Genomic DNA, 20841 nt, shown 5'->3' with positions numbered 1-20841 from the left:
GCAGTCATGGAATAAGCAGGAAAAGTAGGACATACAGAATGAAAGAAAGATAAAAAGCCTCAAGGCAAAACGTAGATGAGGAGCAACAAGTTAAATTAATTATAAGAGCTAGTGGGACAAGCATAAGGCTGAACATTCATAACTAATAAGTCTTTGTGTTATGATTTGGGAGCTGGTTGGCAGCCCAAAGAAAGCCTGGTACACTAACCTATATACCACATCTTGTCATATACACACATGTCTTATTTGGTGACTAGGTAGTAGTTGATATAAATGATATATAAATTTACATAGGATTATTTTTTCATGTGTTCTGTGCTGGTTCCTAAATTTACCATTATTTTTAAGAACTTTTCCCATTGTTTGATTAGAAACTGCCTTCTTAAAGGTTGAGGCAGTAGCATACTTTTCACTCTAATTCTGACTTGTCTTTCAGAATGGGAACATATACCCATCCCGGACAGAATTTTGGCATTGGAAGAAGATATATTTCCTCTCTATAAGCATTTAGCTCAGCTCAGTTCAACACCAGAGGCTCCTCTATTTTAAGGGACATGGAAAGACCATTAGCTTACAATGTTTTTATTTTGATTCATTTTTTATGTGTGTGATGTTTTCCTGTATGTATCTGCACCACATGTACCTGGTGCCAGAAAAGGCCACCAGAGGCTCTCAGGTACTTGTACTGGTCATCAAATCCAGGCTCTCTGGAGAAGAAGCCAGTGTTCTTAACTGCTGAGCCATCTCTCCAGACCCTGACCTAAAATTCTTAAAGTGAGACATCCATAGCAAGGGTTCAGTTGCAAGTCCACAAATGTAAGCTGGTTGATGGGTGTGAGAACTCCAAACATGGAGCTCTTGGCTCTTTATGTTCCATAGCTTCGTTTGCATCCCCACTCTGTCTCCAGGTTCAGCAAGGAGAACAAGGGCAGCATCAATCCTTATGTATACCTGCCCTTCGGGAATGGACCCAGGAACTGCCTTGGCATGAGGTTTGCCCTCATCAGTATGAAATTCGCTGTTGTCAGAGTGCTGCAGAACTTCACCCTCCAGCCTTGTGAGGAAACACAGGTGAGGCAGGAAACTCTCTCTATAAATCGTATTTAGTTGGAATGTCCTTGTTTTTTTAATTTAGAGTTTCACCTAAAGAAAGGGGAAATTGGTCATTCATCTTATGCTTCCGTGTATGGAACACAGGATTTGACCTGTAAGCTTAAGGACCTTCCATTCTGAGCTGCAAGTCTGTGTCTGAATAAAACAGAAACAGAGAAATTATTTAGAGTTCATGCAGATCAGCACGACATGATTAAGTATAGTGTCTTTGAGATCAAGTCCAGGTTTAAATTGTGTGACTGACTGGAGATGGGGAAATTGTTGCACACGCTCAGAGCTCGTATGATCACCTTGCCGTGGTTTGTGAATGGAGGGCTTCCCAGCACTAGCTCTGCCTTTTTTTTTTTTTTTTTTTTTTTTTTTTTTCCATTTTTTCGAGACAGGGTTTCTCTGTGTAGCTTTGTGCCTTTCCTGGAACTCGCTTTGGAGACCAGGCTGGCCTCTAACTCACCGAGATCCGCCTGGCTCTGCCTCCTGAGTGCTGGGATTAAAGGCGTGTGCCTCACCGCCAGGCCCCTAGCTCTGCTTTTAACTTTGTAACTTTAAAAACTCACTGTGCCTAATCACCTCAGATACCTGGAAATGATTTACCCAGAGCATTGCTTTAAGAGATCCATATTGGCTAGGCAGTGGTGGCGCACGCCTTTAATGCCAGCACTCTGGAGGCAGAGGCAGGCGGGTCTCTGTGAGTTCAAGGCCAGCCTGGTCCAGAGAGTGAGTTCCACGACAATCTTAAAATCTACACAGAGAAACCCTGTCTCAAAAGGGGGGGGGGGGGGGGAGCGCCATATTGGCTGCAGTGCACACTGATTTCAGACACTACTATAGTACACAAAGAATTTCAACCCTTCAGGACAACCCTGACCATTTGATCTCACATTTTCATAACTGTGCTACCTCTCCTCAACCTGGCTCCACCCCTCTCCAGCTTTGAGAACCCCACCAGCCACCTCCATCCATGCAGCTAGCCCAGAGGAATTAGTGAGGGACCTCTTCCCCTAGGCTCCACCCACTCAGAACTTCCCTGGGTACTCAGACCAACTTGGAATTCTGGCCTTGGGTACTAAAAGCACACAGTAAAAGACATCTAACAACCTAACTCCAGATGCCCAGGGCTCATTGCAAAAACTAACTATAGAAAAAACCAAGACAATGTCTGCTCCAAAAAAAGCTAGCAATCCCATCAATGAAATGGTCCCAAGAGGGGCCACTTAAGATAAAATTTCAGGCACAGAAGTCAAAAGAATTAAACACTATCAAAGAGTTAAAATAATTTAAAGAGGACAAATAAAAACACCTGAATGAACTTGATCTTGATGAGAGTAGGAATAAACACAAAGCAAAATGAAACAATGAAAACAGAATGTGAAAAAGAAAGAATATTAAAACCTAATCTGAAATTAAGTTGAAAATGAAAAATTAATCAATTTAGATGACACAGTAACATCAAAACTTAAAGGCAAGCTAGAGAAAAAAAATCATGAACAGAACATGCAGGATCTTCAGACACCATGAAAAAAATCAAATTTATAATTATGGGCATAAAAGAAAGAGAATTCTAGGTCAAAGGCATTGAAAACATTTTCAATAAAATCTCAGAAAAAAATGTCCCAATCTTGAGAGATGGCCTTAAAGACCAGCAGAGACGTGACACGACACATTCTAGTGAAAACACTGGGAAGGCCCCATCACAGAAAGGCAAGCTACCACAGAACATCTGGGTACTGGATAGAAACCATTAAGGCCAGTAAGTCTTGGAAAGACATTACCCAGTTCTAAAAGGTCATAAATGCGAGAATATTATACACAGCAAAACTCTTCTATAAATGAAAAATAAAAATGTTCCATTATAAAAACAGATCTAACCACTAAGCCAGCTCTACAGAGGATACTAGAAAGAATACTTCAGACTGGAGACAAGAAGGATAAACACATTCCACAGGTCACAGGATATAAATAAATGATACCAAGATAATTAATCAAAAAATGTTTCGCTGGACGGTGGTGGTGGTGGTGGTGGTGGTGGTGCACACCTTTAATCCCAGCACTCAGGAGGCAGAGGCAGGCGGATCTCTATGAGTTCGAGGCCAGCCTGGTCTACAGAGCAAGATCTAGGACAGGCACCGAAACTACAGAGAACCCTGTGTCAAAAAAAACAATAAATAGGGCTGGAGAGATAGCTCAGTGGTTAAGAGCACTGACTGCTCTTCCAGAGGTCCTGAGTTCAATTCCCAGCAACCACATGGTGGCTCACAACCATCTATAATGAGATCTGGTGCCCTCTTCTGGCCTGCAGGGACACATGCAGACAGAACACTGTATACATAATAAATAAATCTTTAAAAAAAAAAACAATAAATAAATAAATGAATGAATGAGGGTTGGGGATTTAGCTCAATGGTAGAGCGCTTGCCTAGCAAGCTCATGGCCCTGGGTTCGGTCCTTAGCTCCGAAAAAAAAATGAATGAATGAATGAATGAATGAATGAATAGATGGATGATAAATAGATAAGTAAATGAAAAGATGTTTCATCAAAAGGACAAAAATTAATATATACCCTTCAATAATAAAGCTGAACTGGTCTCAGTTCACCAATTAAAGACTGTCAGACTAAAGTAGAGAACAGGATTTATCTTTTTGCTTCCTCAAAGAAACATGCCTAATCATGAGAAAAAGGTAAAACAATGAGAAAAAGTACCCCAAGCAAATGGAACTAGGAAACAAGCAGATGTAACTAGCTATTTTAACATTTGACAAAATAGATTTGAAACTAAAACTAATCAAAAGAGATAAAGAAGGCCACATCACACTCTTTAACCAACCTTACACTAAACACAGGTATGCCCAATTTCATAAAACAAACACTATTAAAAGTAAAACTACATATTAACCCAACACAGTAATAGTGGGAGGCTTCAATAATGTGCTCTCATCAACAAGCAGGTCATCCAGACAAATATAAAGTGGCTTTCTATTTCCAGCATTCCCTCAACATGTGTTTTCTTTATTGTCTCAAACTCATTTTTCAGATCTTGGAATGTTTCTTTCATCTGTTTAATTGCTTTTTCTTGGCTTGATTTGATTTCTTCCCATTTTTTGTTTGTTTTTTCTTCCATTTCTTTAAGGGAGTTTTTTATTTCCTCTTTAATGGAGTTTTTCATTTCCTCTTTAAGGGAAGTTTTTATTTCCTCTTTAAGGTAGTTTTTCATTTCCTCTTTAAGGAAAGTTTTTATTTCCTCTTTAAGGTAGTTTTTCATTTCCTCTTTAAGGAAAGTTTTTATTTCCTCATTGAGGGAATGTTTTATTTCTTCTTTAAGGGCCTCTATCATCTTCTTAAAGTCATTTTTATGGTTGATTTCTTCTGTTTCTTCTGTCATGGTATGTTTAGGTCTTGCAGGTAGAATCACTAGGTTCTGATGTTGCCATATAGGTCTTTATGTTGTTGCCTGTATTTTTGCACTGGCGTCTACTCATCTCTTCCTCTGTGCAGTGCAGTGCAGGTGGTGTCTGTGTCTGAGAGTGCCTCTCTTGTTCTAATTTTTAGTCTTGGTTTAGTAGGGGTTCTTGGTTAAATTGGTGCTATTGGGCTGTTTCTTCAGGGACAGCTGATTTCAGTCGGTGAATTTTATACTTATGATTCTGGTGATCTGGTTTGGTGGCTGGGTAGCACCTTCTTCTGTGTTCCCAGGTCACGTTTTGTTCATTTGTCAACTCCTCAGCTGATCTTGTTTCTTCAGACTTCAAACTGTGGGCATCTGAATCCTCTCCCAGATGGGTTTCAACTGAGCAGGGTAGTCTCACCAACACCTCCAAGTTGTTGGGTTTCAAAGGATCAGCAGTTGGGCCCTGGGTTGTCCCCAGAGGGAGTGCCCAGACTCGCCCTGGTTCCTACCCACGGAGATAGCCACTTCCCCAGGTGTTGGGGCCAGGGGCGTCCCTGTTCCAAGCTGTGTCTGCCCCTCTCCATCCCCGGGCCTGTCCACCCCTGCGGCCCACCGCCACAGGCCCACCTGCCTCCGCTGTCTCCGCCGCCGGGCCTGTACGTCCCTGTCAGCTGCCGCTGGGTCTGTCTGCCTCTGCGGGCCGCCAACGGGCCTGTATGTCTCTGCTGGCTGCCACTGCGGGCCCACCCACCCCCGCCCGTCACCGCTGCTGGTGGCCCATCCACCTCTACGGGGCCGCCACCGGACCGCACATCTCTGCCGGCTGCCCGCTGGGCCTGTATGTCCCTGTTGGCCACTGCCACCGGGCCCGTCCACCTCCGCTGGTCGCCTCCGCGGACTCACCTGCGTCCGTCCGCCTGTCTCCGCCACGTGGCCTGTCTCGCAATCTTTTTCATTATTTTAAAAATTAATTATTTCATATGATGAGTGTATAGAAATCTTTTGATTGGTATTTAAAAATAATAACATCTATCTATTTACTTATTTGGAGATGGAGAAATACATACATACATATGATAGAGAGAGAATGAACATACAATACACGCCATGCCATTTTGTCATTCTGTTCATATGGAGGTCAATGAACAAATTAGGAGGAGTCAGCTCTTTCCTTCCACCCAGCTTTCGATCTCATTGGCCCTTCCCTGGTACTTTTCATGATCAACTCATGGCTTTCTGCCTTAGAGGGTTTTCTTGTGGTTCTGAAAGTTAGAGAATATTTTAATATTAAAGTGCATTGTGAAAAATTTGTGCGGAATTTTGTTTCAAATGAATGATACTCTCAGTAAGAGCTCACCCTAAGAGTAAGAATTCTTGGTGGGAGGAGGTTTGCTGTGTGTCCAGCTTGCAGAAACTGCTGGTCCAGAGTAATTCATGGGAAAAGGCAAAAGTGAGGTTACTCTGCCATGCAGGTAAGTGAGTTCACTGGAAACCACCAGTGAATATGAAAAACCACCAAAGAAATTTCCAGAATGAGTCAGTGAAATGGCATGTTCTTCTTGGCATTGTGCCTTTGGGAGTCTGTCCTGTGTTCCTAGTGCACTTCTAAGGTCTAAGGCTATTGGTCATCAGTAGTGCTCTGGAGGCTCCTGTGGACAGTTCAGGCTTCAGCATTTAACCAGTTAAAGCAATCACAACAAACTTAACCAAATGCAACATTCTTACAAGGGTCAAAATTTCCAAAGCACTTCATAAGTTAAATATCCTTCATGCTTCCTGCGCATTTTAGAATACCAAAGTATCAAAGTCTTAGTGAAAAACATTTCAGTTAGATGAATTACCTTATATATTTCAATCACTAAATACTTTTAAAACAAGAATTACTGAAAAGTTGATGCAAAATGACATGCACAAACGTGATATGAACACAGTCATTAATTATACCGAGACCTTTGGTTTATTTCATACTTGATGGCACTCAGAATATGCCATCTCAAAACACGGGGCTTAACATAGGAAGTTATTTGAGTGGATGAATGAATGTGAGGAAGGATTCAGATCTTCCCCTGAGACCGCTTATAAAACCTAGGAAGGACTTCCTGACAATTTCCTGAAGCAGTCAGAAGCACCACGTGTCCCTCCATGGAGGAAAGGTGCAGCCGCATATCTGAAGACTGATGAAGGCACACAGAGAGGATGTGATCCAAAAGCCCTCACTATTTGTCATTCATCTGCTTTAATTTTGACACACATTTAATAACATTCCACTTTCCATCAACACAGGAATAAACTCTCAGGTCTACTACATGCTCTCAAAGGCACAGTGCTGGCCCTGAGACATGGTGCATGCCCAGGGCTCAATCCCATGCCACATGGTTGAAATGATTGGGCTCACCAGGAGGTAAGTATCAGGGAAGACCCCCAAGGTGTGAAGGGTAGGGTTTTTAGGAAATATGTGGGGTACATAAAGGCATCATTCTGTGTGAAGGATGGAACTCTGGTGGACATGAAGGCTGTAGCCCACCCTAAGGTTCAGGACCATAATGAAATCTAGAATAAGGGACCATCAGTTCTGGGGCCATGTGCTCTTCTGTCCCTACACATTGTAGAATTTGGGGAGGAAAGCCTGATTTGAGACCGGATGAGTGTTTGGAAGACTCCCTTTCTTTGGTAGACTTGTCCTGGTCTCTAGCTACCTGCAGTGTCAGTAATTTCTCTTGAGATCATCACCACAGCAGGACTCATGCACTTTCACCATCTCCATGGGCTGCATGGGTCACAATGACCTGTGTCTGGGATGTTATCCCACTTCTAAACTAAGGAGTGTCCTGGAGCTGCTGGATGTCACTTGGGACAGTTTTTGGCAGGAGTCTGTGAAGCTTGTGGTGACTACCCTTTGGTGGAGGCATGGGGACTCTTGGGGATGGACTACTCCTGTTTGCTCATCCTATTGAGACTTTAGGCACTAGTGAGACGTTCATGTCCTTGACTTTGTTCTTGGCTTTCAGGCTTGGAAGGCTGGCTAGGGCTGGCATAGACCAGGCAATATGCCCTTTTCTAAGACCATGCAGGCATGTAAGGGGTAACAGCTGCTCTTATACCCTCATACACATCATCAGTTTGAGTGAGAATTACCTCTTTCCATCCTTCCCCTGATAGCTGGAAGCTCATTAAGTTTGGTCTAAGAGGGACCTCTCTAAATGAGCCTGGTGCCTGGTTGCGTACCCGGGGGTCCAAGATTCAGGTTTAGACACTCCCCAGGGCATGTGATAGTGAGGTGGGGATGGATGGCAGCTGATGATGCTGTGTTCACCTTCTCCCATCTCCCTTGCTCACTCAGTGGCTAGGCATCAATACTATATGCTTTTATGATTAAATAATTTGATACAGACTAAGTGAAATCCAAAATGTTGCTATTCATGTACATTTAAAATTCCTGACTTTTAATTGTAAATTTTCATATTCACTTAATATTACATGAAAATATGCACATTTGAGGAATACCTCTTAAGCAAAGGATAGTTTATGTATTGACAATTAATTTTGAATGAAAACAATCTTGAAAAAAAATCTCAGGTCTAAGCATTTGTTGGGGGTGTTTGATCCTTAGGAAGAGGTGTGCTGTGAAAGTTTGTACTAGGTGAGTGTTCATGCTTTTCTCCTGTTAATTTGTTTTGTTCTGGAGTCTCTATAAAGGAAACTAAGACAGGTATAACCAAAAGATAGGTAGAACCAAATGATAACATTCTCCATTAAAAAAAAAAGTGCTCTCCTCTACAAAACATCTTCTATTAGCACCACCAAAATATTGTTTTATTATGCCTTCTAAGGATATCTTGGAGGTTTGTTAATTTGAATATAAGAAGCTCCCATAAGCTCACAGGGAGTGGCACTATTAGGAGGTGTGGCTTTGTTGGAGAGAGTGTGGCATTGGAGGATGTATGCCACTGTGGGGGAGGGAGTTGTTGAGATCTCTTATGCTCATGCCATGCCTAGTGTCTCAGAGCACTTTTTGTTGCCTGTGGGATCAAGATGGAGCTCCTTCTCCAGCACCATGTCTGCCTGCATGCCTCCATGTCCTGCCATGATCATATGGACTACACTTCTGATACTGTAAGCCTCCTGATTCAATGTTTCCTTTCATAATTGTTGCTGTGGTCATTGTGTCCCTTCACAGCAATAGAAAGCCTAACTAAGACAGTATGTATCCAACATAATCACAGAGAACAATGGACTCAAAAAAGAATTTTACTTTTGGACCACCCTTTGGGCATGGATCTCTTACATAAACCAGCTCAGATGCAGAATACCTTGAAAGGGTTTGTACATTTAGGTGTATTTGTTACAAATGCTTTTAGACCAGTATCCTCTATGTAGACATACACCACTGCAGAGCAAGCCCAGGTCAATCAATTCACCTTGCTAAGTGGAAATCTGGGATAGCCATGTGTCATGCAGTGGGGGAAGACTGAGTAGCAGCGTGCAGAGTCAGAAATACCTTTCTCTTTGTATTCTGTCTTTGTGTCTCCTATTACTTCAGATGTGATCTTTCACCCATTTAACTAGAACTTTCCCAACACATGCAGACAGCCCACCCCCACCATCTCCTTCCCATGCTACTCACCCTAGTTACCTCTGTGTCTCCAAAGCCTAATGTAATAAATGTTTCCTAAGTCTACACAGAACCATAAACAAGTACATGAAGAAATTAACAACTCGACTTCTAGGCAACTAGAAGATGCTTTAGATAGAGACAGTAGTGGCCACTACCATCATGGAGAATGATACCTCATGACTACTATATATATTGAACACTGCATTATTCAGGGGAGAAAAAAATTAAATACAGAAAAAATTAAAATATAGGATAATATTAAACTACTGAAATGATATGCAGGTATAGAAAAAAGCATCAAAGGAAGTTTTAATATTCATTTCTAGATACTGATAGCAAAGTTTATTTCTCATCTTTCTGCTTTTTGATAGTCACATTTTACATATTTTCTAATAAGGCAAATACAATGCCTTAGTTGTGAATTAAAAAATGATGCCTTTCCAAATATATATATATATATATATATATATATATATATATATATATATATATATATATATATATATATATATATATATAACAGGCACTCAGATTTGAGGCAGCAAAGAGCCAACACAGCAATCCGGGCACTCAGAAAGTTCTGCTGCCTCCTTGGCTGGTGTCTGGGAGTTGGGATTTCAGTTTATCTTTATATTTATATACACATGTATATGCAATTAGATATGGTTCTATACAGTATGTATACCATATAGATACTTATAAAATCATGAACATAACTATACTCATAGCTATGCATACCATACACATGCATGCCAATACAACAAAGTTTGTTTCTTTTTGATTTTTTGTTATGCCAATTTATTGTACATTTAATTCAATTTCAAAGTATATTTATGTGTGTGTGTGTGTGTGTGTGTGTGTGTGTGTGTGTGTGTGTGCACATGCAATTGTGTAGATAAACACATGATCTTAAATGTATGAATGTGGGCACATATTTGTGTGTGTTGTATGGAAACAAGCATATGTGTATTGTGGCACAACATGATGGTGCCCTCATCCTTTACGATGGACTAGTTGCATTATTACAGTGAGGTGGGGCATGCTTGATCATGCTTCATTCTGTGCATGGCTACAAATACTAGCCATCATTTAAGAGAATTGGTTAAAATTATTTTTGGTTAAGATAAGAAAAAACTGGGTCAAATTTCAAGCATAGGATAACTCAATGAATTAATAGAAAAAGGGATATTTTAAGATGTAATATGCTTATAAAAATTTAAAGGGTTAAGTATGTAATGAAAGATTGAATACATTCTGTATTCGACCTGGGGAAGTAGCTTAAGATATAAAAATATGAAACATTAAAGCTAAATAAGATTTGAATACAAATAAAGTTTATATGGCGTCTAAGATAAAATGGTTTAAGGTATGGGAATATAAACAGAGTATTTAGGGAAAAAAGGAAATATATGAAATGCAACTTCATTTCGATAAAGTTTCTTTTCTTTTTTCTTTTTTCTTTTTTCTTTTTTTTTTAGACTGGGTTTCTCTATGTAGCTTTGGGCCTTTTCCTGGCACTCATTTGGTAGTCAAGGCTGGCCTCGAACTCACAGAGATCCGCCTGCCTCTGCCTCCCGAGTGCTGGGATTAAAGGCATGCGCCACTACCGCCCGGCCCACTTAGATAAAGTTTATAATGAAGCAGAAAGCTAGCTTTCTGACTTTAAAAGGAGGATCTACCTAAAGGCTTCCATTGTGACCACAGAGGCTAAGGGAAATGGCTGCTTGGTTTCCAGTCACTTTTGGGTGAGGTAGGTAGCAGGGATGTAACAGCTAGACCATGTGACATCAGCACATGGACATTCTACTGTCTCCTGGAGAGCCCGGGCATTCCATGTGATGTCACCAGTGTTGTGGCAACACCAACTGTCATTGGGGCATTGGTGCAGTGTCTCATGTTTCACCTACAGACATGCTGACTAGACTGAACAGGATTCTTGGGAGACAGGATGGCGAGCACAGGGAGATCAGAGGGAGGCAGAAGGAAGATGGCCTTCAGTCTCCATGTTATACATCAAGAAACAAATGGTTCTGGAAAAAGCGCAGTGAGTCCTGGTTAAGGGATGAGGAGCTCCTGAAGGAGGAAGGCTTCAGATGATCCTTCCAGGAGGGGGGCTCAGGAGGGGAGAGTTTCTGAGAAGCAATGGGCCTATCCTGGTCCTCTGAGTTCTTCAAGAGCAGACCCAGAATTGAGGAATTTGCATGGTTAGTTTGTAGAGAGCCAGGGATGGTCAAGGCTGCAGCTGCTCTGTTGAGGGCACTCTGCTTTCACTCTGAGTGGGAAGGAAGCACAGAGGGACTAAAGAGGTTTCAGTTCCAGCCCTGCACTTCACCCACACTGGATTTCTTTTGGTGTGTGTCACTAATAACAGGGAGAGTAAAGTCTCCTGGCCAGATCTAGAGAGTCTCACATTTTAAATAACAACCACTGTCAGGGCAGGAGCCACCAAATATTGCTGCATGTCAGTGACCCCTAAGGTTTCTGAGTTCCTGCCCTCTCACTAGCCAGTCCTCTTTCCTCTACCTTCAGTGCAGGACTGGGACATGACTCTTCCTGTAAGTATTTGTTCTTGGTGACTGAAAGCTCACCTGGGGATGCCCAGTCCTTAGGTAGTTTCAGTCATACCTTTCAATGGCTGATAACACCTCTGCTAACATCATGATAGTTGGAATGTATTTTGCTGGAGGTTTTGGCAAAAGTTGCATCATTTCCTATGTGACTCATCATTGTTCCGACAGGACCCACATAATCCTTCACCATTCCCATACATTGTAACTGCCCAGTGGATCTTCTCTAATGTGCTTGTACACTTCATGGAACTGATCTTCCTTCCCCATTGTCCTTAGCTAATTTCTTAGCATCCTTAATTTCTCGTCTTATTAGCTGGCGATCATCAGGATGAACAGCCATTCCTGGGTGGTGTGTGGAAAGTGAGTCTTGCTCTCCACACATGATGAACTATTGAATTAGAATGAACTAGATTCTAATGAGTCAGAGAGATCTCGGGATTGGAAGGAGGAGTTGCTGAAGGCCTTCCCCTGTGTCTCAGGAAAGGCTCCTGGAAAGGGCAGCTTGGCTTTTGTGAATTATGTAAGAGCTTGTTATGAGATAGGTAATGACCATTGGCAGTGGCCCTAACAGTCCATTCTCTGGAAATTCTATTGTACCCTGGAGAGCCTGTGGCATTTCCTGTGAAATCACCAGTGTTGTGGCAATGCCAGCTGCCATTGAGGCATTCACTAAGTGCTTATAGAGTTCACCAATTGACATATTGACATGACTGATCACACTGATTGGCAGAGAAAGCCCTAGTATCCTAAGAAGGAGGTGAGGCTAGAAATGAACCTTCTAGTAATGGGGTCCAGTAGCTGTGATCATGAAGCAATGGGCCTATGCTGCTTGTCTGGGTTCCTAAAGAGCAGATCCAATGTGGAGGATTCCTGATGGTTAGTTGGCAGAGGGCCAGGATTGGTCAAGGCTGCAGCTGCTATGCAGGGACCTCCTTCAGTTGATTCTGCATGGCAAAAAATTGCAACAGGAGGCACAGAACCACTAATGCAGTATCAGAATGGGATGTTGTTGCACTTTATATCTGATATAAATAGGAAGGAGGGAAACTTTCCATCCATGTACCCAGGTCTGAAACATTCAGTTCGTTTTAGTCATGGACACAGGTTATCAGGGCTGGGAGGTGAAAACCACTAGGCTGGACTTTTTTGCATCACATCAGGTATGAGATGACAATTTCAAAACAACATGGCCGGCCTTGCTTATGTCTTTCAGACCCAGAGGGCTTCAGTAAGGCCTGAGGCATATATCTAGCCATAATGATTGGAGACAGACACATGGCTTATGAGGCCCAGCTTAAGGAGAGATGTTCTGATCTTTAAGGGCTTCACTGGGTTCCATGCTTTTCCTCTTCCTCAGGCCTCCTCTTGGGACTCCACATGATCTTCTTGGCTTATGCCATTTATCTGTACAAATTCACATGTGTTTGTGTGCCTACAGGGACTGCTAGGAAGGCATCATCCACACCCTTCTTCCTCACTGAGCAGGAGCAGCAGCTGAACCAGGTGGAAAAACTGAAACTTCAGCTACAGATGATGACCAATGACAGAAATGAACTGCGTGAATTCCTGGCCCATTACAACAATGAGTTGAACAACAGGTATTCATCATGCCCTGTTCTCTGGTGAATGACTTGAACCTACTGTGTCAATTCCAGCAGTCCTTGGGTCACTGGAAGCTGCACCTGCAGGGCGACCTGCACAAACAAATTTCCCGAATGCATCTGAGAGGCAGAACTGAAGCCTGTAGGAGTGAGATGGGACACAGGCTGTTCTGATTCCTCCTAATGAAACCCAGAGCCTGTGGCCTGAATCACAATCCACAGAGAGGGGCAGTAGGGTGTAAGGTCACAACATGCATTTCAGACCTTGACAATGTTGGCTTGTAGGAGATGCTGTGTGCTCTGTGTTGAACCTGAGTCTCTGTATTTGACAAGATATTTTTGCTTGTTGTTCTGGGAGTAGCTTGAAGGGCCTGGGGGTTCTACTTGGTCCTTCTGTGTGTGACTGGAAGGCCTGGTGTCCATCTCTGCTCCTCTCTGGTCTTGTTCCTTATACTGTGAGACAATGCCACCTATCTACATTTTTTGTCATCATAATTGTGTGTGGGTTTGAGTGTGTGTGAATTGCTCTCTAAGGGGCCCAAACATCACAATCATGGCAGTGGCAGGTTTTGCCCTTTTCAGTTCCCTCTCCCTTGATTAACCATTACATTACATTCCTAAATTTAGTCCCCCATTTCATTCCCTTTTGTGGACACTGACTCATTCTTGAAACTAAACACCAAAGTCCAACAATCAAAATTCATTACCCGCCTACACTTGTCAACCTGTCCAATCAGATCTCAGCAACTCACCCTAGCACAGACTCAAACTTTGCATTTCAAATCCCACTGCTGAAAAAAGCCTGTGGCGTGTTGTCTGCCTTTGCCTGATCCAGAGGCAGCTCCCAATGCCATGCTTGCCCTGCGGGGAAATGCATCTCTTTGTGCTGAGGATTTGGTGTCTCAGTGTGTTCTGTACTGTCTCTGAGAGGCTCCCTTACAGTGTGTGTGTGTATGTGTGTGTGTGTGTGTGTGTGTTGTGTGTGTGTTGTGTGTGTGTTGTGTACGTGTGTGTGTCCCTTCAGATCTTGTGAGTTGGAGGTTGATAGTAGGCCTGAGGATTTGCCTGTTTCAAAGATTTCAGGTGATATAAGTGCTGAGACCAGGGAGCTCCACTTTAAGCATCACGGTTCTCAGTCTTTGTGCTCACCCTGGTGCCTCGTTGGAATACCCTTGGGAGTTTTATAAAGCCATCCACATGGAGTGCCTACTCAAGCCAATACTGACTATGAGTTCTGGATATCCTTGTAAGGACAGACCATTTCTATTCTAACATCAGTGGAAATGTCATCACAGATTTCATGTAGGCCCACGCCTGTGGACCTACATAGAGAGCTAGTCTACTCCTCCAGGCCTACTGAGGGAGCTCATGTAGGTCTGTCTCCCTCACTATTGACACCCAGCCTTTTCTGTCCCTGGGGCAGGGTAGGAAGTCTATTGCACATCAGGAGTTCCCAGTGGGCTAGGGTAGTGCAAAATACATCCTTAATTCATGGGGTCCCTGAGGCCTGTGTTCACAGGGTTCTTTGCTCCTGGGGCTATGCCCTACCACAGGCTGAATTCTGATCATGAGATGCAGAACACAGAGCATAATATGGATATGGCAGATGTGATGAAATTACCCAAGGAAATTAGTGAGGCCTTGTACAAGTGTACGGAGCTGAGTGAGAAGACCAAAATCTCGCGGTGAGTGCCTGTCTGGGTGGACTCCAGAACTTGGTAAGGACTACTTCTTGTTGTCTGAAGTTTCTCCAGTCCTGCCTGACCTGCTGTCAGGAGGAATCTGTCCCACCTGCCTCCTGCAGCCAAATGACCCAAATAAACACACAGAGGAACACATTACTTACAAACTGTATGGCCAATGGCTTAAATTTCAGGCTAGCTACCTCTTTCATCTTAAATTAACCCAATTCTATTATTCTGTGTTTTCCCACATGACAGCTACATTGCCAGGCTGCTGGCATGTTGCTCCTTGGGTTGCGGCTGGCACTTCCTCCACCTCTGCCTTTCTTCTTTGTCTCTCCTGGATTTTCCTGCCTGGCTCCTTCCTGCTGTGCCATAGTCCAAAGCAGCTTATTTATTAACCAATGTGTAGCTAGAGTTTTCCTGCCTTGCCCACAGTCAGGACAAATCTTTGTCACTAGCCAGTCCCACAGCCGCTCAGACACAACCAAGAAAACACAGAGACTTATATTGCTTACAAACTGTATGGCCATGGCAGGCTTCTTGTTAACTGTTCTTTTAGCTTAAATTAATCAATTTCCATAAATTTATACCTTGCCACGTGCCTTGTGACTTATTGGCATCGTCACATGCTGCTTGTCATGGTGGCGGCCTGCAGTGACTCCTTATGCCCTCCTGTTTTTTCTCTTCTCCTCTCTGTAAGTCCGCCTATTCTTCCTGCCTAGCCACTGACCAATCATTGTTTTAGTTATTGACCAATCAGAGTAATTTGACATACAGACTATCCCATAGCACCAATGAGAGCAATACATATTCACAGCATACAGAAAGACATCCCACAGCATCTTCTTCCCTTCTCCACCTTTGAACTAAAGTGAGGGCTGAAGTTCTAGTCTGTTTACCTCTTAGCAAGCAGCCTGCCTTATAGCTCATGGATTTGTGCCTCCTAGACTGAGTTCTCCTAAGTGTGAAGAGTGGAAGAGCCCCTTCCAACTTTTCCTGGTCAGCTTCTGGAACCTCTAGACAGAAAATATAGTTTGCACCATGAATGGTTTCTGTGGCTCTGGCATGAGCTTACAGAGCTGGTTTCCATGGGACACACAGATGGAATGTACTCCAGATGGGTCTTCTGTCTCCCTCAGAGCATGGTTTCCCTCTACCTACTCATGTTTTCCCAATACCATGGACAGTTAAGCACCAGGGTGTGTGTGCAGGAGGTAGGAGATCCAGTCTTCATAGGTACATGGATCTCTTTTGCTGTCAGGGTCTTCAGAAGTAGTGTAAATCTTTCTGGAATTTGGCTATTCTCTGCCTTTGGCCTGCACCTGAGTGATGCTGCCATGGCTAATGAGGGCTCCAGCCCAGGGCTGTTGGGGATGGGGACATGGGACCTTGCAGGAATCATGGTATTAGGAGGCAGGAGTGGCAGATGGAGGTGGACCTCATCATTTCTTGTGATACTTCAGCACCCTCTACAGTCAGCACCTGAGTGAACAGACTCAGCTGAAAGAAAAAGTGAGAATATTGCTAGAAGACAAGAAAAAGCTGCAGGGGGAGCAGATTTTACTACAAGAGACCTGTGAGGAGGCAAAGAGGCTCTGTGAGGACGCCCATGGGAAGATGTATGACCTCTGGACAAGGCAGATGCAGGTAGGTTAAAGAAGTAGGGCCAACCTGGCCACCAGTTTGACCATACACACACATATGCACACACCCATGTAACCATCTACTTACTTATCCAACTGGCCCATCCCATCCAATAGTTCACTTCTGTGATCATTCACAAGTCTTTCTGGGAGTTAGCCTCTTAGAGCAAGCAAACCCTACTCTTCTGCTGGAAGTCACAATCCATTGAGGGAGACTGGTCAATCACATAAGCACTCACCTGTATGTCAGTATGCGAGGAGCCATGCTATGATGGAGCCACAGTGATCTGAGTGAGTCAGGTCAAGGGTCTGGGTCTCATTTGCTTGGCAGGGGTTATGTGAGATCAGAGGCAGACACAGCATGGAAGGAGGAACGCCCCCTGAAAAAGCCACATGACCGGGGCTCATAGACATCTTTTTGGGTGTCATATGGCATTTTACCTTCTTGTTCCCAGACTGCCATGGTGTTCTCTTTACTTGGCCAAGCTCTTGGTTCACAATTCAAAAAACTAAATTAACAGTTTGTCACTACTATTTGCTGTGAGTGACATTGGCCAGTTCTCCCATCCTGGATCTTACATTCAGAAGCTCATTGGATGACCAGGGATGTGGCAAGGGCTTATAACAGGGGGGGTCAGGGTGGCAGATTTGAGCCAACTGCATCAACATAGCCTGCAGAAACACAGCATGCATCCCCAGGCATTTTTAGTCCAAAATGATGCAGAATTGTGGGACTCACATATAACAGCTAGTGTAAGGAGTATTATTCCAACTGGTAATGTCATCCTCATTCTGTGTGATGTCCTCCTCACTGCGTTCTGATCACTGATGATTTGATGGGTATGTGTCTGTGTATGAGTGTGTCTGTCTGAGGGTGCATACATCTGTGGTTGTTGAAGGTCTGATGATGACATCGAGTGTCCTCTGTTGCTTTCTTCCTTATGTTCTTCAGCCCGGGTCTCTCACTGAACCTGAAAATTTCTGTTCTGGCTAAGCTGGATAGCCACAGATCTTTGGATCTCCTGTCTCCTCACAGTAGAGCGTCCTGTCTTTTTCTGTCTCATTTCATTGCTAAGTGGTACATTTGGTCAGAAAGAGAATTGACTTGTTGGTTTCTCTTCATTTTTAAACATTTTTATTACATTGGAATTAATGTGTCTTATAATAAATAACAAAAATCAAACAATGGAGCTACTTTAAAAATAAAAAAGTAGATTTCTTTTCTTTCCCAGCATAGAGGTAACTTCCCAGGAAAGGTCTGTTTTGTCTACTGGCTTCACAACATGTAACCTGATACTTTGAAGCTCACTCTTAGGACAAAGTACAACTCATAGTTGTATAGAGTGCTGCACTTTAGAAAAGCGCTGTGGATGACCTAAATAACCTTCCACTGACTGGCCTGGGGCTGTTTTCATATAATGTGCACTGTAATCTGGTCAAAAGTTGTTGGTTAATGACAATGGGTGACTTCTAATCTCTGGTGCTGTCGATGTCTTCTGTGGAGGAGTACGGGTAAGTTTAGTGAGGAGACTATGATGGTTCAACTTAAATCTGTCGGGAGGCTTCATGTCCCACCCTCTTCCCCCAGCACTTGGTTTTGTGTGGTCCAACTCAGTTGTGCAGAGGTTGTTACTTATCTGTACGACCAGTGAGTCTGGTGTTAAGAACTTACCTTGGAAGGGAAATAATTTCAGGCCAGGGCAGAAGAGCTTGGCTGGGTCTAAGAGGCTTGTAGACAGTAGGGAGGACCCAATACCTCCCCCTGGAGTATAAAAGGTGCTGCAGCATTCTAGTCTTGTACCTTGTCTTTCTGGATTCAAGAAAGGTGTGTGTGTGTGTGTGTGTGTGTGTGTTGTCTATATGTGTATCTTTTGGGAATGAGAATGTGTGTTTGAGCCTCTGTGGGTATAAGAGTTATCTGGAAAACTAAGTATGGATGGAATGTAGTGTGCTTGTATGTGCTGGAGAGAGAGAGAGAGAGAGAGAGAGAGAGAGAGAGAGAGAGAGAGAGAGAGAGAGAGAGAGAGAAAATGGATGTTTATGTACATGGTGAGGACAACCTCCCCTAAAAACACAATCTTCTAATTAACAGGAACATCAAAGACTTAATGAAAATTTTCAGTCCCTGATGAAGCAGAAGGAGCTGCTCACCCGGCAAAGGGACTTGGCAGTAAAGCTGCAGCATCACTTCACTGTGTCCCAGATGAGGTAGGAGCCCAGGCTTCCAGAAGTGGGTGGATCCAAGTGGGTCCACTGTCCCTGGATCTCTGTCCTCTTTGAGTTTTGTCAATTGGCAAAGCTGCCAGCCACCCCAGGGAAAGAACCACTCAGAGTGTCGTTGCTGGCTCAGTCAACAGGAAGCAATATGCTCTCTCCTTGGTCTCATGGGGATTGCGTCCCCTTCTTCCTTTCTGAGAACTCTTGTATGCTCTAGTATCTCATCTCTTAGATTAGATGTCCACACAAATATTTCCATGGCAGCAAGAAACGTGGAAAGGAGGATCATTGATAATGAAGAAAAGTGTGTCCCCTGCATCTTTTCCATCAGGAACATCACGTTTAGAGAGAAGTGTCTACCCTTTGCAGATTTGCATACAGCACACTCCTGGTGACTGCAGGCTCTCTTCAGTGTTTATCAGTTTCTCATGAGAAGATTTACTTTTGGTCATAAACAGAGTAGGAGCTGACAAGTTAACCCCATGCAGGGTTCTAAACTGTAGGAATAAACAGAGCCTTCTTTGCATTGCTGTGTAGGCTCCACTAGAGGGCAGGCATAGAGTTTTCCAGGAGGTTCACATTCACCTGGATCTAATCAAGGCCAGGGATATCTTTCCTGAACTGTGCCTAAGACTTTAACATACGGATATTTCTCCAAAATGATGTCTTTGGACTGTTGGAGAAATATGCTGGGTTTTTTTCTAATCCAGCACAGTATGTACTTACCAGTTCAACTTCTAGCAGTTTTTAAAAGCTAAAAAAAAATCCTGCCCAGGTGCTCTCTGTCCCTTTTCCCTTAGGGAAGCAGGGAATGAACTCAGCTGAAAGATAATGCTCGATTGTCTAGCTGGGTAGAGCTGGTGGGGGCTCACAGCTGACATGGCAGGTCCCCTCCAGGCTTGTGCCCCAGCTGCCTTCCTCCCCTAGGTTTGAAAACCTCCAGCAGGAACTGGAGCAGACCACAGCCCAGGAAGAGAACCTCATGCAGAAGGAGCTGCTGGTGAAGAAACACTATGTTCCAGGCAAGTAAGCCACCATTGAGCCCCATCCCCAGCAGCCAGGGTATTCATGTGGTATGTTTTCTTCCTTAACTTTTGTTTACTAGGGATGAATAGGCCCTGATTTTTCTTGACAGTGTCACAGCAAAACTGATTCTGAATATTTTCTTTACCGATTTTCCATGACAGCACCTCTCCAGAAAACTGAGAAGGCTGGAAGAAGCCAGAGACACCTTGAAGGCATGATATTCTACACTCCAGGTTCACGGCCTCCTCAGAAAATGCCACCTCTTCAGCTGTGAACTCACTAGTGAGGCAAATATCAACCTATCATCAGTCAATCCAGTCACAATCTGATCCACATCTGTGGCTCACTATTCCCAGAGAAAAGATTGTATCACAAATAGTCTGAGATTCAGAGAACACAACACAAATTACTAAGAACCCTGACATCCATCAGCACGTGGTCCCAGTGAGGGGCAAAACAAAATGAAGAGGACATGTGGGTGAGCAAGAGTTCTTCTGTCAGCTTCCTATCAAGGGCTTTGACAAGCTGACTCCATATGTGATGGGCAATCTGACAAGGAAGACTGTGTTAACATCACTTTGTCGTCCAGACAGACCACAACCAAAAGCATAAGATTCTCTCCAGTACAGTGCTAAAGCTGACTTGTGCAAGCTGACTTGAAGCCATGTCATGTGCAAGTTTTGCTGAAGATAATTCACTGCAGAGAATAAGCTAGTTCCTCACCTCATTTGCTCTCCCCTAATGAAATACCAAGTGATCCTGAAATTTGCTTAATGTTTTTGTTTATATGTTGGGATATTTATGCTTTGGATTTTGGTTTTCTTCATTTTGGTTTAAGGTTTTGTTAATTTTTGTCATTTCTTATATTCTTGTCATTGTTTTAATAGTTTGCTAAGGCGTTACTTTATATATAAGGACTGCTGTTTTGAAAGCCCCCATTGAGTAAAATGAATGTATTTTTATGAGTAAAATGCAATTTCAAACTTCA

The 20841-nt window shown here is 43.3% G+C and overlaps 2 protein-coding genes across 2 annotated transcripts in view; both read left to right on the top strand.

Annotated features, from left to right (window-relative positions):
- Nucleotides 1-1456, top strand: part of LOC102906718 (zinc finger and SCAN domain-containing protein 25-like) — a 23878-nt gene extending 22422 nt beyond the window's left edge. Inside the window, exon 7 of the mRNA XM_076560679.1 lies at nt 909-1456. The gene's annotated coding sequence lies outside the window, so the exon portion shown is untranslated. The remainder of the gene's footprint in view (nt 1-908) is intronic.
- On the top strand, nt 958-20841 carry LOC121826254 (disks large homolog 5-like). The gene is made up of 7 exons (XM_076560680.1): nt 958-1071; nt 13120-13279; nt 14836-14967; nt 16431-16614; nt 18703-18818; nt 19755-19849; nt 20015-20841. The coding sequence occupies exons 2-7, from the start codon at nt 13212-13214 to the stop codon at nt 20125-20127; spliced, it is 708 nt and encodes a 235-aa protein (XP_076416795.1). The 5' UTR covers nt 958-1071; nt 13120-13211; the 3' UTR covers nt 20128-20841.

This window comes from Peromyscus maniculatus, chromosome 23 (genome assembly GCF_049852395.1).
Source record: "Peromyscus maniculatus bairdii isolate BWxNUB_F1_BW_parent chromosome 23, HU_Pman_BW_mat_3.1, whole genome shotgun sequence".
In the NCBI taxonomy this organism is placed as follows: Eukaryota; Metazoa; Chordata; class Mammalia; order Rodentia; family Cricetidae; genus Peromyscus; species Peromyscus maniculatus.
This window is presented reverse-complemented; position numbering and strand designations above follow the sequence as displayed.

Excerpts from the sequence above, each read along its gene's own strand:
- LOC121826254 (XM_076560680.1), top strand. The coding sequence starts at position 13,212 with ATGATGACCAATGACAGAAATGAACTGCGTGAATTCCTGGCCCATTAC. Across the intron at positions 13,280-14,835 it reads AACAATGAGTTGAACAACAG|GCTGAATTCTGATCATGAGA; the intron begins GTATTCATCATG and ends GCCCTACCACAG. Across the intron at positions 14,968-16,430 it reads GAGAAGACCAAAATCTCGCG|CACCCTCTACAGTCAGCACC; the intron begins GTGAGTGCCTGT and ends GTGATACTTCAG.